The following is a 22,273-nucleotide window of genomic DNA, read 5'->3' as shown; positions in this document are numbered from 1 at the left end:
TTCAAATTCCACCAAACTAGCATCCTTGCAGAAATGTACAGCTTATCAGTGGCAGTACGTTGTTGGGGAGAAAGGATTTAACTGCTGCTCTAGAGACTTCTGCTCAAGCATTGGTCTCTTAGGGCAAGTATTTTTTTTTTTTAAAGTATGTATTTAATTACATAATTTATTTTTCCTCTGCCAGAGAGACTGACACAAGGTAATTCCTATATTCCAAGGCTCCAGATAGCTCCAGTAGCTCCTCGCTCTCTCTTTTTAAGGACTGCAGAAGTTTAAAGGAGTTTTGATGTTCCAGAGTAAAACAAGCTGTCACTATACAGTAGGGAATTCCTGACTAATACCCACTGATGTTCATAACTAGCCAAGGTCAGATGTTGAAACACTTTGCAACTGTTTTAACTACAGCTCTGTAGAAGGATGCTACCTTAATTCTTCTGTTAACAACAACAACAACAACAACAACGAGCCGGGTGTGGTGGTGCATACCTTTAAGCCCAGCACTTGGGAGGCAGAGGCAGGTGGATTGATGTGAGTTCGAGGCCAACCTCGTCTACAAAGTCCACACACAGAAACCCTGTCTCAAAAAAACCAAAACCAAAACAACAACAAAACAAGTATAAATTCTTCCTTTTACCCTAACAGTATTTGCCAGAACGTCTTGGCATGTACTTCTCCATCCAAGATTCTAGACCTCAGATTAAAGAGTGTGTGTGTGTGTGTGTGTGTGTGTGTGTGTGTGTGTGTGTGTGAAGGACTAAAGCATCTTTCCCCATCAGGCTAGTGGCTGCATAGCATTGTACATAATAGTGATTCACCTGATCTTTTCTTACAGGATGAAGCATAGTTATCCGAAGAATACACTGTTCACAGAGTTACCATGATTTCCCGTTTCAGTCGCACACTATATTTGTGTTTTCCAATATAACGGATAATTCAGAGTTCCATGTCTCTGAACTATATAGGACACAATAGTTCTCTTTTTCTACAGCTCTACCTGGATGTTAACAGAAGTAAAGCTGAGGGGCTTGGGAGGGAAGGGGGAGGTAGAGCAAAAGGGACGCAGAAGTATGCTCTAATTCCAGCCCTGCTGCTGACTTGAACTTGAGGAATCTGTGCCCTTGCTATGGGCCTTTTTCTCCTATCTCCCATCACTCACATTAATAAAACAGTTGGGCTCTTTCTATTCAGAGATGAGCCACCGTGCTCCTTATGGCAGAAAGCCCTTGGGGGTGCAGAAGATCATAGGAGGCCCCCAGGAGGGAGCTATGCTAGCAGGCTGAAGACATAAATAGCCATACTGTGACTGTAAAAAGAGCTGGGAATATAGCGTGCTTTATTGTGATAGATGGTAGGACTCAGCTCAGAAGAGGCAGAATCCAGATGGGACTTCAGGGAAAACTAGAAGAAACTGCCATTGCTCTGCACTTGAAGGAGTCTCTTTGGCCTGACAGGATAATGAACAGACTTCCTCTCTGGGGCCCAAGAGAGTGGTAAGATATGTTGCATATGCACACCCAGAATTCTTAGGGTCAGGGAAGGCAAAGTCAGATCCAGAGATGGGGAGCTTATACCCAGGCCTCAAATAGCAGTTTATCTTGTAGGTTGGCTCTCTCAGAACCGTCTCCAAGATGAAAAGTTATTGATTGGTGGTATGTAGGAAGTTTATTAGGGAGCTCTTTTTTGGGCCAATTTCTGTGAGGGAAAGAAAGGAAGTGGAAGTGGGCAGAAGTCAGCTGCAGGCACTGGAGGCTTTGGCAGAGTGGTAGAAAAGAGCTCTCAAGCTAAGGTGGGTATTTTGAGTTCTGTCAGGACAAAGGGATGAAGAACTCTAGTACTGACCAGTCATTCGGGGCTCAGGAATTGGGTGTAATCTTGGGAAAGGCAGCCTATTCAGGCAAGGACAGTTCTTCAAGAAGACAACAAAGTGCTGGGAGATGGCTCGTTCAGTAAGGTGCTTACTGTGCAAGCATGAGGTCTTGCTTAGAACACATGTGAGCCCAGGCACTGCATCTATGATCTCCCTGCTGGGGGAAGTAGGGACAGGAGGGTCCCGGGGGTTTGGTGACCTGCTAATCTAGCCAAATTGGTGAGCTCTAGGCTCTAGGAAAGGCCCTATTTTAGGGAGGGGGGAAAGGGTGGAGAGTGCTTTGGAAAGGGATCACATCCAAAGACCTAGGTCTGTGTGATCCAGTTGGAATACACAGCTTTAATCCCTCTGGCTGGAATACAAGCATGCCTTTCCTACACACCTTTAATCCCAAACAATGACATCTAATTGAAGGCAGACAAAGTGATGAATCAGAGAAAGATTTGACAAAATGAGTCAGAGATAGGATACCCCCAACACTCACGAGACAGAAGCTACATAAGAACAGACAGAGAGGGGACAGACAGTGCAGTACACTGGAGGAGTAGAGTACAGCACATGAACCCAGTAGAACTCTGGAGTACAGTACAGTTCTGTGCAGTTCAGTTCAGTTAAGTTCATGTAGTTCAGTTTGTGAACTTCAGAGGCAGTTTTTCCAAGCAGAGCAATTCAGTCAGAAGCCCAGAGAAGCCAATCTGAATCAGTCAGCTTGGAGAGGAGTTTGAGCTAGAACAGCTGAGTTGAAGCAGCCAGCCAGAGTTCAGAAAGAACTAGAAAGGGTGAGTTTATTTATTCAGCTAAGTCTCAGAAGCTGAAAACATTCTAGTCCTAGGTTAGATTGTATGGAGGCTGGAAGCTGAAGCCTTCAAGGTCTGGGCTTGCAGAAGTCTAGATTGTACAAAGGCTGGAAGCTTCCAGCCCTGGGCCTAGGGATACTTAGATAGAAATGCTCTGGGCTCAGCCCCAAGCCATGTATTAGTAAAGCTTGGGTATGGCTGCCATCTCATCCCCTCATCTGAGGAGATAATAACATTTACAGAATGTCATTGACATCAGTTCTATATATGCACAAACACCCTTAAAAGACTCATGGCTTAGCTGGATACAGCGGCACATGCCTGTCATCCCAGCACTCTGGGAAGCAGAGGCAAGTGGATCTCTGTGAGTTCAAGGCCAGCCTGGTCTACAAAGTAAGTCTACGACAACCAAGGCTACACAGGAAAAAAAAATCTCTCTCAAAAAAACAAAACAAAACCAAAAAGACTTATAGCTGAGATACCTCAACCTACAACCCTCCCCATAATCTGGGGATCAGTTCCTCCTTCCCTGAAGGGGCACCTGTACTACACAAGTCAGCATTTGCTACGCATTTTGCAATGTATTCTATAACTCAGTAATCATTAAGTGTTTTTGTTGTTGTTGTTTTGTTTGTTTGTTTTTGAGACAGGGTTCCTCTATCTATCCCTGGCTGTCCTGGAACTTTCTCTAGACCAAGCTGGGCTCAAACTCAGAGATCTACCTGCCTCTGCCTCTTTTTTTTTTTTTTTTTAATTTGTTTATTCACTTTACCTCCTGATTGCAGCCCTCCCCGCTCCCAGTTCCCCTCTTGTACACCCCTCTCCCCATTCTCCCTTCTTTTTCTCCTCAGAGAAGGTAGAGGCTCCCCATGGGTACCAATCTACCCTGGCACATTAAGTCTATGCAGAACTGGGTGCATCCTCTCCCACTGAGGCCAGACAAGGCAGCCCAGTTAGGGGAATGGGATCCAAAGGCAGGGATCAGAGTCAAAGGGCCCCTGCTCCAGTTGCTGGGGCACCCACATGAAGAAAAAGCTGTGCATCAGCCACATATGTGTATGGGGCCTAGGACCAGTCCATGCATGCTCTTTGGTTGGTGATTCAGTCTCTGGGAGGCCCCATGGGCCCAGGATAGTTGACTCTGTAGGTCTTCCTGTAGGGCTCTTGACCCCTCCAGCTTCCTCAATCTTTATCCTAAGTCTTCCACAGGACTCCCCAAACTCTGTCTAATGTTTGCCTGTGGGTCTCTGCATCTGTTTCCATCAGCTGCTGGGTGAAGCCTCTCAGAAAAGTAATGGTAGGATTCTGTCTTCAAGCATAGAAGAGTAACATTAATAGTGTCAGGGACTGGCTCTCTCCCATGGGATGGGTCTCAAGTGCGGCCAATCTTTGGTTGGCTATTCCCTCAATCTTTGCTCCATCTTTGTTCCTGCACATCTTGTAAGCAGGACAAATTTTGGGTCAAAGGTTTTGTGGGTGGGTTGATGTCCTTATCTCTCCACTGGAAGTTCTGGGGGGCTACAGGAGGTGGCCACTTAAGGGTTCATAACTTCCACTGCTAGGAGTCTCAGCTAAGGGACCCCCATAGACCTCCTGGGGCCTCTCATATCCCAGGTCTCCAGAAAAGCCCAGAGATACACACCACCTCCAATTTCTGTCTCACCCAGCCCTCTTTCTCCTACCCTCTGTACTCCTATCCCCATTGCTGCTCCCCTGGCCATCCCCTTTTCTACCCAGTTTCCTCCCTCCCTCCCCCTCCAATGCCTATTTTATTTTCCTTTCTGAGTGAGATTCAACCATCCTCTCTTGGATTCTCCTTGTAACTTTTCTTCTGCCTCTTGAGTGTTGGGATCTTTAAAAGGCAAGAGCCACCACTGCCAGCCTTTTGACAGGATCTTATGTGGCCAGGCTGGTATGGAATTCATACGTGCCTCTGTCTTCTGAGGGCTGGGATGACATGTGTGTGGCACCATGTCTGGCTAGTAATTTTTCAACTCCTCAGTATCTTCAAATAAAATTGACCACAGGATAAGGAGCCACATTAATCCAGTGATCTGAAATCCCTTCATATCACTCATCCCTGGGCCATGCTTACCCAGAGTTGATGAAACACTCCTACTGCAGTGAAGCGCAAGCCAGCGAGACGGCTCAGTAGAAGTGCGCTTGCTTACGAAGTGTGGTGACCTGAGTTCAATTCTTAGGACTCTCTCAGTAGAAGGAAAACACCACCTCTAGGAATCTCTACACAATGACCGTGACACAAGCACATCCATCCACACATGTACGTATATAAATAAATGTCATAAATTTATATTCAAAAAATAAATGAAATATAGTCCTGGCTGGCCCAAATTTCACTGTGCAGACAAGACTAGCTTCAAATTCACAAAGACTCACCTGCTTCTGCCTTCTGAATGCTGGGATTTAAGATGTATACCTGTGTACCAAGCTAAGAAGTACACAGAAGGCTAGGAGGTGTGTGTGGGGGGGACATGTCTGCAGTCCTTGTCTTTGGTAGGCTGAGGCAGGAGGACCATGAGTCCTAAGAGCAGCCTGGGTTGCACAGAGAGACTGTCTCAAAAAAGAAACAAAAAGCTTATCGTTTCTTTTTATGGTTTAGTTCTCAATTTTGATTTCCTTCTTTTAGGGTCTGAGAGCAGCTCCTGCAGGACAGTGGTGGCTCTCTTACCAGATGGGGACACTGCTATCATGAGGCACATTGATCATCTATCATTTTCCTTTCTTATCACCAGTTGTCAGACCCTCTGCCATGGCTTATGTGTTGGGGTGGCTTAGACCCCCATTTCCTGTGTAAGTCCCTTATTGCTATACATTTTTTAAGATGCAGTTGTTACAGTCACCCATTTGCTGTGAGACACAGGACAGGAGAGTACTGTGACTACCAGATGGATCAGTTGAGTGCTAAACATGCTACCTGCCCCTGTCTGTAGCAGAGGTCTGCTGCTTTTCTAGGTATTGCTGTTACTGAGGGCTCCTGGCCCAAGAGACATCATATTGTGTGGCCATGGTCCATGTCAGTACACTATCTTCCTCTGTTGTGCCATCTTCCTCCTAACTATTGGTCCTCATTCCACTGGTGGTCCAGATCCCGAATCCCTTCTTAGCAGCTACACTCTAGGCTGTCTCTAGCGCTTGATGCTGTGGGCTGGGCTCTCTAGGGAAGGGGCTGAGATGCAAGGAGCTATTAGAGGGTGGAGGAAAAGAAACAGGACTGGGCAGAGACGTCAGAGGGTATAGGGCAGCTAGGCTTGTTGGGAGCTCTAGGATGACCCTGCACTGGCCACTCAGTGCTAGCTGCTCTGGGAACACAGGAGATGGTGGGGGAGGTCAAGTTATTTAGTTCTGAAAGGAGGTCTGGACAGCAGTGTCCTTGAGTTTGTATCACCCATTTCTCCTAGTCAGTATGACCTTGGTATGTACTCTAAAGAGACTTTTTTTTCCACCTGAGAAGGAAAGGAGACCACTGTGCATTATTGCCACATTTTCTAACTATTCTCCCACTGGGCGGAAGGTGGAGTTATATGATAAGTGCACCTGAGTAGATTCCAGCCAGACTAGGAGAGGGAAGGGGTGGTCTAGCACAAGAAATGCAGCAGGGAGTTCCCTTTGCACAAAGCTCTGCAAGAAGGGATCATGCCAGTGAAAGTCTGTCCTGGCTTATTGTTTGGATAGAGCTAGAGAAGCAGATGGCTAAGCTGAGACCTACCAAAGTGCACCCTAAAATCTTGGTTAGCATTTGACTTCCAATAGGTTTTTGGTTAAAGGGTGTGATACCCTGGAGCAAGGTGGTGTTTTTTGTTTTTTGTTTTTCCACATCAGAATGGTGATCCAGTTCAATATACTGTTTCTCTTCTAAAATTTGTTTCCCATAATTTACGGTTTCCTAAAATTCTCTCCATCTGTGTTGAAAATACAAATTCCGCCAGGTATGGTGGCTCATGCCTTTAATCCCAGCACTTGGGAGGCAGAGGCAGGCAGATCGCTGTGAGTTCGAGGCCAGCCTGGTCTACAAAGTGAGTCCAGGACTGCCAAGGCTACACAGAATAATCCTGTCTTGAAAAACAAATAGACAAAAATACACCCTAAAAGTACAAATTCCAAGCAGGTGGTGATGGTGCATGCCTTTAATCCAGCACCTGGCAGAGTTCGAGGCCAGCCTGGTCTACACAGCTAGTTCCAGGACAGTCAAGGCTACATAATGAAACCCTGTCTTGAAAAACAAACTAAAACAAACAAACAAAAAACAAAACAAGAAAGAAAGAATACCTTTAATCCTAGCACTTGAGAGAGAGGCAGAGGCAGGTAGAGGCCAGCCTGGTTTACAGAGTGAGTTCCAGGACAGCCAGGCGATACAGAGAAACCCTGTCTTGGGGGAGTGGGGGATAAATAAATAAATAAATAAATAAAATAATACAAGTTCCAAGAGGGTGAAGTTCCTGTTTGTCTCATCTACTCTGATGTCCTCAGCATCCCCACAAGCCGCATAGTGGTTTCCAGTGAATTTTTGTTGTATGAGTGAACGTGAAGGATTATTTTGGGAAAACGAAGGATGCAATAATCCATCTCCTAATAGTGACTCATTGTTTTCAGGCCATTCTTGGCCCTTCTCATCTAAAACACATGAATAAACTGCACTGGCAAGGCAGTGAGCGCTGTTGATGTAACAATATTTGAATACCACCATTAAGAGGGGAGTGGATTCTGGAATAGTCTGTGGTCTCTCAGCAATGTTGTCGGTGACATTTGGGCTCTTGCCCTGTCTCCAGTGTTCCCACCAATGAATGAATAGCCTGTCATTCATTGAATGAAGCAGGCACTCTTCTCATTCCTGCAGAAATTTTTCTTTCTTTCTTTCTTTCTTTTTTTTTTTATATAAGTTTCACACTCCACGTTGGCGTAGTTTTCACTTGTGCCACATTTTCCAGGGTCTACTGAAGCTTTGTGGCAACTGCCTGGCTGCCCCAAATCTGGGAAGCAGCCTTGCAGCGCCCCCTGGCGGCCATCCAGAGAAGATGGTGTCAATGTTTTCCCCGTGGCCCACGGTCCTGATCTCGTGCCTTGAGGATTCCAAACTGTTGGGAGTTGGGACAGATACCAACCTGGGCTCTGGGAGGATCAAGAGAGCCCAGGACAATGCAGAAAGGCCCCCTCAAAAGCAAAAATGGTAAATGGGAAATAGGACAAGGGTGATACGCCTTGGGCACTGAGCCTTCCTAGATTTGCCTCTCCTGTAAAACAGCGGTCACATGTGGGAATCTCTCACCGTTATTCAATATATAACTTGCATGCAGTGAGATGCTCTTTTTTTTAGTGGACAGACATCTCTATGAGTTTCCACAAATATGTAACATTCTTAACCACTACCACAAGCAAGCAAGAGAACATGTTCACCTAAATTACATTGCAACTGCCCTTTCTCCACTGCAATTTCTTGTACTTTTATTGTTTTCTAAGATTTTGCTTTTTCCATGGAGAATGGCTAAACATGGAATCATGTATAGATATTTTGTGAGTGATTTCTTTCTTTTCTTTTTTGTTTTTGTTTTGTTTTGTTTTTCCGAGACAGAGTTTCTATGTGCAGCCCTGGCTATTCTGAACTTGCTTTGGTAGACCAGGCTGGCCTCAAACTCACAGAGTTCTGGCTGCCTCTGCGTCCCTAGTGCCGGGATTAAAGGCATGCGCCACCATACCCAGCTTGAGTGATTTCTTTCACTCTGCTGTCTTTAAAAATTTTTTTTTAAGATTTATTTATTATGTATACAATCAAGGTGCTGCCTGCATATATGCATGTCTGCCTGCCAGAAGAAGGCACCAGATCTCGTTATAGATGGTTGTGAGCCACCATGTGATTGCTGGGAATTGAACTCAGGACCTCTGGAAGAACAGCCAGTGCTCTTAACTTCTGAGCCATCTCTCCAGGCCATACTGTCTTTAAATTTTAGTGTGTGTGTGTGTGTGTGTGGGGTGGGGTGGGGCGGGGCAGGGGGCGGTGAGGAGAACTTGTCAGTTCTCTCCTTTTACCATGTGGGTCCTGAAGATCGGATTCAAGTTGTCAGGCTTGGCTGCAAGCTGAGCCATCTTGTCCACCCCACTGATATCTTTTGAAACAAGATTACTTTGTAAGTATATTTAAGCCTCAATTCTCCAACTGAAGCAGTCGGGGCATTTCAGTAAGGCCATTGGCTTTGGGAACAGCCATGATGAGCCTGGTATTGGAAGCTGGGGAAACCCATCTCAGCAGTGATCCTGGAAATGGCACAGTCACAGAGACTTGGCCAAGGCCTGGTGAACTCCAGCACATCACTGGTCCTCACAGGAGTGTGTGGGGGATGGGATGGTCCATTTCCTCCCAGATGCTGTGTGGCTGTACCACTGTCCATCTATTGCCAGGGCTGTGACACGGTTGACTGCAGGCTGCTTTTCATTTCTCATCTCCACATATCACACGTGGAGCCAGCCAGCACGGTGATTTTATTTGAAAATGACAGCCTGAGCATGTCCGGCTTAAATTACTTCCAAGATTTCCTTGAGGTAAACCTGACCAGCGGCCCATCTGCCAGGCAGTGCACCTCTCACCTCCTGCTGGATGCTGCTCTTTCCTGTCCCCACGAACGCTGCTTCCTTCCTGTCTTAGAACCTTGATTCTGTTTGCTCCCTTTGATGTTGCTTATTGTTCCTCTCACCTGATTCAAGTTTGGAAAACCTGATCCCTATCTCCCGGTGAAACTCAGGTTCCCATTGTTTACCCTCAGAGCTCTCTGGCCTTTTCTTCCTGTTAGCGTCCAGTTTGCTTACAAAGCTGAGTGATAGCTGTGCCTTCTACTAGGCCGTGAGACCCACAAGGGCAACAAGCCCATCTAGTTCACCACAGTAAACCCTGGGCCCCAGCACACCGCTTGCATCAATAAACATTTGTCAAGTGAATGGATGATAATAGCTGACATTGAACATCCATGAAGCACTAGGCCTGTAAACAGCCCTTTAACTGTCCTGTTTACTTTCCACATACTTTAAAACACTCATTTTCCCAGAGAGGAAACTGAAGAACAGGATGACAATGCAAGTGCCCCTAAAGTCCAGTTTCAGAACTCCACGGCACCATTGCTATACCATTGTCTCAGTAAGTGACTGAAACACATTCCTCTTGTTTGTTCTCTTAGAGAAAGGATACAGCCTCAAGACCAAGGCATCTGTACCCAACTTGAACAAAACGAAGCAGACTAAACTCACTGTGGGAAGCCTGGGATTAGGCCTGATCATCATCCAGAATGGGCCCTACCTCCAGATTAGCCACCTCATCAATAAAGGGGCTGCCGCCAGTGATGGAATACTCCAGCCAGGTGACGGTGGCTTTCCACTTGCCTGCAGAGAGCCTGCAGGAGGATGGGACATTGGCTGAGAATTTCCCATGGGCCAGGCAGTTGCTACCATTTGTAGCAACTGATCTGTTACGCACTATTCCTATATTCCTTTGGTTCTTATAACACTCTAGGAAGGGCCTGTTGCTGCTGTCTTCCTTTACAGCCAAGGAGACTGAAGCGTAGTGTCTGAGACTTGCTCATCAGGTTCACTTTGATCCACAAGTGGGATATAGACCCAGACCCTGTGTTACCCTACAGCTCATGAAGATGTCTTCTTTCCCGGGAGGTGCTAATCATAGGTAGCCTCTGGGGACACATGATATTATTTCACCTTCTCAACAGGGGCATATCCTGCACTAAACCACTATGCAAGTGTGCAGGTGTATAGGAACTTGCCTAGGAGCTGGAATTTAGACCTTCCCTCTCAGACTTCAAGCCCAGCAATCTCACCGAGCTCACCTCCCTTCTCAGGTCTCTAGGGGAATGCATTTTCTATCCAGCATAAGACATGCTTTCCCGTGGTGCTGTACCGAGGAGTGGAGGATGCACAGTGAGATGAGGTCGTGAGAGGGGAAGCCACTTCAGGCCATTTGTTCTGAAGTCAGGTCCAAGATTTGTCACTTTCTCACCCTGTGACCTTGGCAAAGGCACTTACTATTTCAAGCCTCAGAGACCTCATATCTAATTTGGGAGAATCCCATCTTTGTTCTAGGATGTTAGGACTTGGTAAAATGTGAGGAGCTTTGAAAACAAGTACTCTAGAAACTTTGCCAATTATTTCTTATTCTTATGGCTTCTCTATAGCTAGTTGTCTTTACATTTGTACATATGAGTAGGTATATAGAGGCCACAGCTTGATGATGAGGGCCTTCCTTCACCATTCTCTACCTTATATATGGAGGCGGAGTCTCTTGCTTGCACCTAGAGCCTGTAGTTCAGCCAATTTCACTAGTCAGTGTGCTCTGGTTCCAGGTGGGCCACCATGTGTCCAACCGTGTACATGTGGGTCTGGCCACCATGCCTGTTTGGCCCACTGAGCATTTCCTCAGCTTTAGATGTCTTTGAAAAATATGTGTATGGAAGAAAGAGCTTACTTTGGCATGTGGTTCTAGAGGGGGAGCCCACAGTGGCAAGGCATGGCAAGCAGGTGGCTGGGTCAGGAGGTTGGGGGATCACATCTGACCATATGCAGAAAGCAGAGAGAACAAACTGAAGGGGAGGGGAGTCTATAAACTCTCAAAGCCCACCCAGTGCAGAAGTCCTCCTCCAACAAGGCTCCAGCCACCTGGGGAGCAAGTTGTTTAAATAACTGAGCCAAGGGGGTATAGTTCTCATTCAAATCAGCATATAAATATAGTATGTACTGGGCTGGAGGGATGGCTCAGAGGTTAAGAGCACTGACTGCACTTCCAGAGGTCCTGAGTTCAATTCCCAGCAACCACGTGGTGGCTCACAACATCTATAATGGGATCTGGTGCCCTCTTCTGGCCTCCAGGTGTGTGTGTGTGTGTGTGTGTGTGTGTGTGTGTGTGTGTGTGTGTGTGTGTGTGTGTATATATTCTTTAAAAAATATACAGTATGTACTGATACATGACTATGACAGGATCTCATGACAAGCTACAGTTAGTGGGCTCTTAGGTCAGCAGCAATCTCAAGTTCAACTTTAAACAGTATTGTAATGGCTAATCAGTGGGTATGTTTCAGTGCACATAGTGGAGTGGCTACAGAGTTCAGAGGGCATCAGATTCCTGGAGCTGGAGTTACAGGCAGTTGTGAGTTGTCTGACATGGGTGCTGGAAACCAAACTCAGGTCCTTTGGAAAAGCAGCAATTAATTGTTCATAACACTGAGGCATCTGTTCTGCCTCAAGTTGATTTTTTTTTTTAACCCACTGTGACTTACCTACAATGCAGACTCCTTTGTTGTGCCTACACTTAAGGAATGAATGGTGAATGAGTATCTGTCCCAGGCATCCTACAAAGTACTTGTGTCCTATTCAAAATGTCTGCAGTACTTCTGGGTTGTAGATAATAGAGTTTGGGCACTTTAAGAGGTGAGATAATCTGTATATTGCCACAGCTAACTAGGGACTACATGCCTGTCACCCCAGCATTTGGAAGGTGGATACAGAAGGATGAGGAGGCATTCAAGACCATTCTGGGCTACACGAGTCCCTGTCTGGAAAAACAACAACAACAAAAACCCCAAACCAAACATTATATATTATATATAATGGTATATATGATATGGTATTGTATGTATGTATGTATGTATGTATGTGTGTGTGTATGTATATGGGGGGAGAGAAAGCCCAGTTACATGGATTGTGGTCAAAGGTCACATTTGAACCCATGACCTTCTAGAAAACCAATGGCTTAATGAGCAGAAGTGAGAATTTTTTTTTTTTTTATTTCAAAATACATTTTCTCTGTGTAGCCCTGGCTCTCCTGGAAAGAAGTGAGATTTCAATGCAGGTGTTCTGGGTACGAAATCTCTTCTTACCTTCAGTGTCTAGGTTTCAAAGTCTGCTTTTCCAAACAGCAATCATGGGATCTGCTATTTCTTTGACACTCACCCCCCTGTTACTTCTCACTCACACACTCTAAAGTTCGTTGTCTTCGGTGTTTTATCTTGATTTGCTAATTTGGTGCTGTTTTTTTGTGGTTGTCTGATACACAAAGCCTTAAGCTATTACTACAGCTTTAACATATTAATACAACTTTGGCAGTGGACAGTAGCCATGTACTGGCTTCACTCATTCAGTTAGCCATACCCAGCCTCACTCACTCACTCATCCATCTATCCATCCATCCATCCATCCATCCATCCATCCATCCACCCATCCACCCATCCATCCATCCATCTATCCATCCATCCATCTATCCATCCATCCATCTATCCATCCATCCACCCATCCATCCATCCATCCATCCATCCATCCACCCAACCATCCATCCATCTATCCATCCATCCATCCATCCAACCATCCATCCATCCATCCAACCAACCATCCATCCATCTATCCATCCATCCATCTATCCATCTATCCACCCATCCACCCATCCATCCATCCATCCATCCATCCAACCATCCAACCAACCAACCAACCATCCACATTTCCTTAATTCCTTTTCATGTGCAGGACCTATGGTTACTAACAGTGGAGAGCCAAACAAACGTGATCCGGACCACATGAAGTGTATACAACTTCTTCCTAGTTGGACCAGAGAAAAAGAAAATCTATCTTTCAGTAGTGGTATGGCTGCTGCACAGTTGATTTGTTATAGTCAATCTAAACCGGCTTATACAATGTCATTCCCACAGCCTATGAAAACAGGAAAAAAAAAAAAAAAAGATGCATCATGAGGCTGGTGTCCATAAATACTAAATTGCTGTCTATGAAAGGCAGTGTTAATATCTCCTGCCGGAGCAATCACACTCACACCCTGGCACATTTGGTTTACAGCCAGAATGGCCAGGGAATTCAGCTGTTTATTCGCTGTCCTCTTGATAAAAGTCTCCCTCTTACAACATCATTAAGCAGAATGCCAAGCCATAGTTTCTAGTACAAACACCTCTTTTAAACACCAGGCACATGAGCTCATCCTAAGAGGGTAACTTTGTTAGTGTAATTAACCTCAGCAGGAAGAGCGGCTGTTTCATCCTTAGCTGCCTGAAGGTGGTTCTGAGAGAAACCTTGCTGAGTTTGGAAACTGGCTTCAGAATGTGCTTTTGTTTTTGTGTGCCTTGCTTTTTGAAACAGTCTCACCTTGTAGCCCAGGCTGGCCTTGAGCTGTCCGTCTTCTTGCCTCAGCCTTTTGAATACTGGTTTTACAGGCATGCACCCTTATATTGAGCTCAGTATGTGGATGGATTTATCCCCATCTACTTCTCAAAACTAATGCACAGGGATTTCCCAGACTAAGTACTTGCTTTCTAGCACAGCGGGAACTTTTCTGATAGGATCTGGCACTAGAGAAGTCTGTCCCTGGCAGGGCTTGGACATGCCCTCAGGCTCAGTGTAATTCCTCACTAGCCTGCATTGGGGTGCAGCATCTACCTCCTCCTGACCCTCCTCTCCGAGCTTGGGTTCCAGCGTCTTAGTATGAAGGTTATTGGAGATTCCAAGCTTCACAGGCACATATAGGTAATGTGTTATCATTTGTCAGTTATAAAGTCCTGACAGGGGCATACAGGAATGAAGAAACTACAGACATTGAGGGAACCACAGACAAATACAGAGAAGCTGGGATTGGGTGGCTATGCACACTCTGATGGAGGGTACGGCCTATGTACAGCATGAGAAAAAGGAGGAGGAGGACATGGGAAAGGGGGAGGAGGGGGAAGAGGAGTTGTTAGCTAGTCTCAATAGGAGGTCTCTGTAAATGAGCAGTGTCAGATTGCAGTCATCCAAGAGGAGGAAGCTGCACTTGATAGTTTTTGCACAGCAGTCAAAATGTTCATTCTTGGACCAAAGGAAAACTTTGGAATGCTTCTGACCTCATCTAGGGGAGGCTTTGTCACTTCCATGGGTGTTGGGGTCCTTGACATGGCCTTGTCCATGCCAGTACTACTCTCGGGACTTCATCTGCTCCCCACTGAGAGGTACTGAAGACTAAGAATTTCCCCGGAGTCAATCTGCCCTCTAAGTGCAAACCTGTATCCTTAAAGGCTTTGCTGAATATTAATATTCATGTTTCTTATTGCAAGCAACAGGAAATTATTAAGGCACATTAATTTAGGGCAATGTCTGCCAGAATGGCCAGAAAATATGGAGAACCAGGCTTGGAATATGGGGGGAGACCAAAGGGTCCAGAGATCTGGATGCTCCTGTCATCCAATGCAGGTTCAGTGACCCAGGCAGGAATGCCTGGAGGCCAGGTTGAGTTTACAGGTCTTCATCACAGCTGGTGGGAATGGGGTGGAGTGGGTTGGGTCAAGTCCCTATAAGTGAGTAATTGATTCTTTCAGCTTTCATCTTGGGGGCCTGGGGTTCTGTTGTTAGGATAGCTAGCTTTCTTTCCACCTGCTGGGTACTCAGAAGTTCCATGGTTGGCTATCACAATTCCCTATGCACTGTGTTTTAAATGAGGGCTCCTGTTCTCAGCCTTCTGAACCAACTGCAGGTGGTAGTAGGCCAACTGAAGAGGTGCAGTTGCAGCAAGCTTAGACTCCTTGGAATCAGCACACTTTCTACCTATACATATCATAAGCATAATAATGAATAAAGCAATTATCTAATGTATCATAGTTATTTGCTCAATTTAATTAAGGAAGGGACAGAAAACCCAAACAGAAGCTTTGTGCTTAACTTGGCTTATTTGCTCTTGTGGGCCTGGTGATCTCAGGTAGGCAGGACGGCAAGTGGCTTCTCTTTACTAGTTATGGCTACTCAGTTTTCACGTTTAGAATCCTAAATCTAAATGGTGTAGGCTTTACATTTTTTAAAACCTACTTTATTTGGGGTTCTTTAATGCTTATGCCTCCCTTCCAAACCACCCACCCTAAATACAAAATGGTTTGGGCTTTAAATGTTTTTTAGTCTCTGGTAAGCTAAGGATTTCAGAAATGTCCTCCAAATACTATTAAATAGTCATTAAGAAACTTGCTTAAGTGCCTTTATCATGCCAAGATAAAGTATTATTAGTCAACACTCAAGCCAGGCTTTGGTCATAATAAACCAACGGATATCATTATTTCAATAAAGCCACTGATCAGTATGGCTCTTCTCAACCCATTAACTTAACTGTTTGCCCTTTTCAGGTGATGTTCTGATTAGTGTTGGACATGCCAACGTGTTAGGATATACACTCCGTGAATTTTTAAAGCTTTTGCAAGATATCAGCATAGGGACAGTGGTGCAAATCAAGGTGTACTACGACTTTATTGACATACCCCAGGAATGGCAAGACGTATATGACTTGATCCCTGAGACCAAATTTCCAATCCCACAGTAAGTAGTCTACTTTCGGACAATGTTATAAAACCTAGGCCTGTGAGGTGCAAGGTTCCAGTTTAATGTGAGAATTATCAAGTTGTAATAGCCACGGGAGTAGGGACTGGTGACGTTGCCAGGGCTTAGTGAACTACATTCTTCTACAAAGGACATTCTGCAGGACCTCATATGAGGGAGTGTTATAGAGGCAACTTGGACTAGAAACTGAATCAGCCATCATTAGTGGGTACTCTGTCCCCAGATCTATCTGCAGTGTGCCAATGCAGTCTGTCTAGCACTAAAACACAGGTTGAGATGGGCCTAGGGAGCTGGCTTAGAGGGTAACGTGCTTGCATGAAAACACGAGGATTTGCTTTTGTATTCCTGGCACTCGTGGAAAAGCTGAGTGTGATGGAACATGTCTAACTCCAGCTATGGCAGGACAGGCAGAAGAGGAACCCCGGGGCCAGCCAGCCAGTCTAGCTCAACTGCTGAGCTGCAGGTTCAGGGAAAGACCGTTTCTCAAAAAGGTGGGGCACGATAGACGGAGATACCTGATGTCAGTCTGCCTGCAGTAAGGGTGTGCACACAGTGCTGAGAATCTTACCTTCCTCTTCTCTTTCTTGCATTAACTTTCTGGATCCTTTTAGCATTTATACTGTCTTAGAGTGTCTGTTGCTATGATAAACCACCATGACCAAAAGCAATTTGCAGAAGAAAGGGTTTGTTTTGTTTATATTTCCTTAACACTGTTCATTATTCAAACGAAGTCAAGGCAGGAACTGAAGAAGAGAATGTGGGGGAATGCTGTTTACAGGCTTTTTCAGCTTGCTTTCTTATACCATCTGGAACCACCTGCCCAGGGCATAGAAGCACCCACAGTGGGCTGGGCCCATCCATACAATTTACAAAGGCAATCCTCCACAGATCTGCTACAGGCCAATCTTATCGAGACATTTTCTCAATTAAGAGTCCCTCTTTCAGCTGGGCGTGGTAGTGCACACCTTTAATCCCAGCACTCAGGAAGGCAGACATAGGCGTACCACTGTGAGGCCAGCCTGGTCTACAAAGTGAGTCCAGGACAGCCAAGGCTACACAGAAAAACCCTGTCTTGAAAACAAACAAAACAAAACAAAAAAAGATTTCCTCTTTCCAGATATGTCTACGTTTGTGTCAAACTGACAGAACCAAACTGGCACAATGCCCTTTTATAAGCCTCTCCCTTCTTAGTAAACCCTAACTGCACTTCTCTTCCTGTTCCTCTTGTCCTAATTTGATGAAAAGGCTGGTAGAAGTCTCCATTTCCTCAGGAAGACACACGTCTCGCACACTCTAATACAGATACTGCTTTTATCTCTTCTTAGCTGAGGCCTATTCCCAGTTCATCAGCCACCTTCATATTGTAACTCCAATAAAACTGTCTTTATTTTGCTCCCCTTATTTATATATTCACTCATATATTTTTAAACTGTTGGTTTCTTTGTGTAGCCCTGGCTGTCCTGGAACTTGCTCTGTAGACAAGGGTGGCCTTGATCTCAGAGATCTGTCTGCCTCTGCCTCCCAAGTGCTAGGACTAGAGCCATGCACCACTACTGCCTGCCTGTTTTGCTTGCCTTTTAAGCAGCATTAGACTCTTTATGCTATGCAATCCTTTTATTCCCAGCCTTGACATATCTTCTCCAGTTTTTTGAGACCACTCTCTGCTGATTTCCTTTTATTTCTGGATTCTTGTTCTTTGTGTTTTAACTAACTTGAGTTTCTCAAAGCTTAGTCTTTGCATTTTGTCAGTTTCCTAGGTTGTCTCTCTCAGTGGCTGTATTTTCTGTTACTATGCATACACTAAGCACTTGCAAAGTATGTTACCTCCACTCATCACTGGGCAAGGTGGTGATAATTCCAGCACTTGGGAGGCAGAGGCAGATGAATTGCTATGAGTTCCAGGCCTGCCTGGGGTACAAAACATGACAGCCAAGGCTACACAGAGAAACCCTGTCTTGAAAAACAACAAAAAACCCCAACCAACTAAAACAAAAAAATCACCCAGTTATTCATTTAGTTGTATGGCAACCTCCTCAAATTTATCCTTAAAATCAAAAGCCAGTTGTATTATTATTTTTTTTCCATTTATGACCAAAACACCTACCTGACTAACTTACGAATTTATTTCATGGCTTCAAAAGTTTTTTGTCAATGGTCATTTAGTCTCATGTGCTTTGGCAGAACATGATAGTGGTGAGAAATGTGTGGTTGAAGAACTTCACTTAATGGTGGCAAAGGAAAGGGTGAGGGGCAGCCTACCTCAGTGACTTATTCCCTCCAGTTAGGCTCTACTCCCTAATGTTTCTAGCTCCCCAAATACCACTAGCAGCTGGGACCAAGTGCTTAGCCCAAAGCTCTAGGGGTACAGTTTATATTCAAGTCACAAGACCACTGGTATCCTCCTGGGGTATTCTGCCTAGTTAAGAAGCCAAACTTGAGCCGGGCGTGGTGGCGCATGCCTTTAATCTCAGCACTCAGGAGGCAGAGACAGGCAGATCTCTGTGAGTTTCAGGGCAGGCTGGCTACAAAGTGAGTCCAGGACAGCCAAGGCTACACAGAGATACCCTGTCTTGAAAAGCCAAAACCAAAACAACAACAACGACAACAAAAAAGCCAAACGTTTAGGGTTTTGCTTGATTCTTCTGTCTCCTCTATCACCCCCTCAATCACAAGACTTGCCAGCATTTGGTATCTCATCACAGTGGCCACTTTTCTTTCTGCTACCATTGTTCCGAAGTCACCACTTGATCACCACACTCCTGTCCTTGAGTCTTGTTCATATAATACAAATATGACCATGACATTCCAGCTTAAGAACTTTAGGAACGTTTGTTCTTAGGATAAACACCAAAGCCCTTAAACTGTCTTTAACACTCTTCTGTGGCCTGGAATGGTCCATTCTCATTCGGCTTTCCCCACCCCTCTAGTTCTTTCTCTAGGCTTTCAGCTTTTCACACTAACTGCTCTTCTGTCTATACCATGCTTACTGCTGTTCATTTCTACTCCAAGGTTCAGTGCAAACTTTCTGAGAAGCCTTCCTACAGGGAGTGTTAATACGGCCAGAACCACCTGTGTGTTCAGAGCACTGTCTCTGTCTACAATGACTCCTATTTTAATTAAATAATCGATGTGGGGCTGGAGAGATGGCTCAGAGGTTAAGAGCACTGATTGCTCTCCCAGAGGTCTTGAGTTCAATTTTCAGCAACCACATGGTGGCTCACAAGCATCTATAATATGAACTGATGCCCTCTTCTGGTCTGCAGGTGTGCATGGAAGCAGAGCACTGTATACATAATAATAAATACATCTTTAAAAAAATCATCCATGTGATCAGTTGTTTACTATGTTTCTCTGGGAAAAATGTAAATTCCATGAAGACAAGAAGAGTTGGTTATTTTCTTAAACCTACCATGGAGCTTTTCCAGAATAAAAAACTGACAACCCTCAAAATAACCGTCCAAGGGCTCATCTCTAACAGGACCACAGCTATCTTCTAAAAGAGGTGTGCCATGGGTGCTTAGAATGCGACTGTTTCTACAATGTTAAATCCAGTGCTTTGGTGCAAGAGTGGCCCTTAATTCCAGCAGGATTTCTTAACAGCAGATTTCTGTGCTGTGCATTGCTCAGAAACACAGCTAAGGATCAAGATCAGAAAGTGACCTTTATAAATCAACCTTACTTCAGATGCTCCAACTTGGGAGCCAAGGGTCAGATGTATCCCACAGGGGTTCTTTGCACAGCTCCCACCTAGAAATAATGGCGACTTAGCAAGGAAGATATATGGGAGGTTTATTATCATTGTTTTTTGGCTTTTTGAGACAGGGTTTCTCTGTGTTGCCTTGGCTGTTGGGATTTTGCTTTGTAGGGCAGGCTGGCCTCGAACTCACAGTGATCTCCATGTTTCTGCTTCCTGAGTGCTGGGATTAAAGGCATGTACCACCACACCCAGCTCAAAACAATATTTCTTGACCTGAGTGGTAGCCTTTAGTTTTTATTATTTTCTTATTATTTTGGTTTATTTTTCTATATATTCAAGAAAGTTTTAAATGAAAGCATTTGAATTACTTGCCAAATCTACAAATACTTCATGAAAAATCAGACGGACCTGTGTTCCCATGTGGTGACAGCACATGCTTGAATGGGAGAGTAGTTGGCCCCTTCAGATTAGGCGGACTGGGGAAAATGTCTTTTTCTTTTTTTAAATTTATTTTTATTTTATGCACATTGGTGTTTTGCCTGCATATATGTTTGTGTGAGGGTGTCAGATCTTGGAGTTACAGACAGTTGTGAGCTAACATATGGTTGCTGGGAATTGAACCCGGTTCCTTTAGAAGAGCAGTCAGTGCTCTTAACTGTTGAGCCATCTCTCCAGCCCTGGAAAATGTCTTTTTCAAATCAGTATTTGATCATAAATCATAAACAACAGCAAACACTTATTTACTGCTTACCAAATGCTGTGTACTGCAACAGGACTTCCTAAGCAGTGTACTATTTAATCCTTTTGTAAATTTTTTTATTTTTATTTTTAATTTTTTTTAGAAGACAGGGTATTTCTATGTAGCTCTGGCTGTCCTGGAACTATGTAGACCACAATGGTCTTGAGTTTACATGGATCCGTCTACTTCTGGGATTGAAGGCCCACATGTGCCACCAAACCTGGCTCTTGTCATCCTTCTCACCTTTAGAACAAAGAGCCCAGAAATGTGTATAAATTTGCTGTATGTGACCATTAAGCACTTAGATATGCACCTAAGGAACTCTTTTTTTTCCACCTAAGGAACTTTGAAGTTAACTTAAAATCAACAGCCACATGGAGCTGGAAGCCCTAATACTGCAGAGTGTTACTCTCTAAGTATTTTATTTATTGAGACAAGGTTTCTCTGTGTAGCTCTGCCTGTCCTGGAACTCAGTAATCAAGATTTTATTTGAGTATGTGTATACTTGTATGTCTGTAGTTTACAAGTCAAAGAAAGTTATAAAATTGGAGGACTTTAAAAGTTTAAATGCTGACTATCCATAACTCTAGTTCCAGCAGATCTGACAAACCTCATGATATCCCTCAGCACCAGCATACCTGTGGCAAACACATTCAGGCAAAATACTCATACACATAAATAATAAATCTGAGAGTATTCAAGCATCAAGAATCCAGTTCAATAACACTTCAATGATGCAGAATTTCAGATTTTCACAAAAAGGAAAACAATGGTGGTTTTTAGTTGTTTGTGTGTGTGTGTGTGTGTGTGTGTGTGTGTGTGTGTGTGTGTGTGTACGCGCACACGCACACAAGTTGAGTGCAGTGTCCAGAGGCCAAAAGAAGATGTAGGGTCCTCCAGAACTAGGGTTCCAGGCAGTTATGGGCTATCTCTCCAGCCCCAAATATTTTTTTTAAAGACAGGACTTTTCTGTGTAGCCCTGGCTGTCCCAGACTTGCTTTGTAAACCAGGCTGGCCTGGAACTTTTTCTTCTTCTTTTTAAAAAATTTATGAAATAAAGTAGTTTATAAGATATTCTGTTCAGACAGTAAGAATATTATTGTATTCATTCTTCATTTCAGCACACCAAAGAAAACGGAGCAGGCAAAAGATGAGACTTTTGTAGCCATCGATGGCCATGAAGATGTAGTTTTAGATAAAAGGCTTAAGTATTACAGATACCCTCGGTCAGTGTGGAATCACCCTGTAAGGACACCGATATCAATCTCCACCGAATGGCATGGATATAAAAAGAAGGACCATACTATCAGTGTTGGGAAAGGTGTTAACTGTGATGTGGTAATTCACAAAGACGACAAGAGAGAACTGAGGGCCCCTTCTCCATACTGGACAATGGTGGAGCAAGACAAGGCCATTTCCTCCTCTTCCTCCACTGCTACTTCCTCCAACTCAGATGCTTTTTGGCTGGAGGACTACGCACAGGTTGAGGAGGGCAAAGGTCAACAGGTATCAAAGTTTGGTTAGGTACTGGTTTGCAAATCTGTGGCAATAGACCTTTTTATTTTTAAATATCCCATTTTTATGCCTTACCATGTGGGTCTGTAGATTTCCTACATGACTTAACCAGCTCTTCTAGGACTCCAGAAAAGCCTTCATAGACTCCATAGCTCAGGACTTGCTGGTGGCCTAGCAGGCCGCACAGACCTACTCTCAGCATCACTCATTCAGCTTTCACAACGTCAAATAGAGGAGCCCAATCATCAGCATGGCTGAACATCTGTCTTTTAAGGTAAAGTGTTCTTTGCGGTTTTGGGCTG

The 22,273-nt window shown here is 44.6% G+C and overlaps 1 protein-coding gene across 1 annotated transcript; it reads left to right on the top strand.

The window, feature by feature from the left end:
- Positions 1-7,818: 7,818 nt before the first annotated feature.
- Pdzd9 (PDZ domain containing 9) lies at positions 7,819-22,072 on the top strand. The gene is made up of 4 exons (XM_051145151.1): positions 7,819-7,849; positions 9,846-10,025; positions 15,810-15,999; positions 21,578-22,072. The coding sequence occupies exons 1-4, from the start codon at positions 7,819-7,821 to the stop codon at positions 21,978-21,980; spliced, it is 804 nt and encodes a 267-aa protein (XP_051001108.1). The 3' UTR covers positions 21,981-22,072.
- The last annotated feature ends 201 nt before the right edge of the window (positions 22,073-22,273 follow it).

Source organism: Acomys russatus, chromosome 5, assembly GCF_903995435.1.
Source record: "Acomys russatus chromosome 5, mAcoRus1.1, whole genome shotgun sequence".
Taxonomy (NCBI): Eukaryota; Metazoa; Chordata; class Mammalia; order Rodentia; family Muridae; genus Acomys; species Acomys russatus.
The sequence above is the reverse complement of the archived record's forward strand: the minus strand, read 5'-3'. Positions and strand labels throughout refer to the sequence as shown.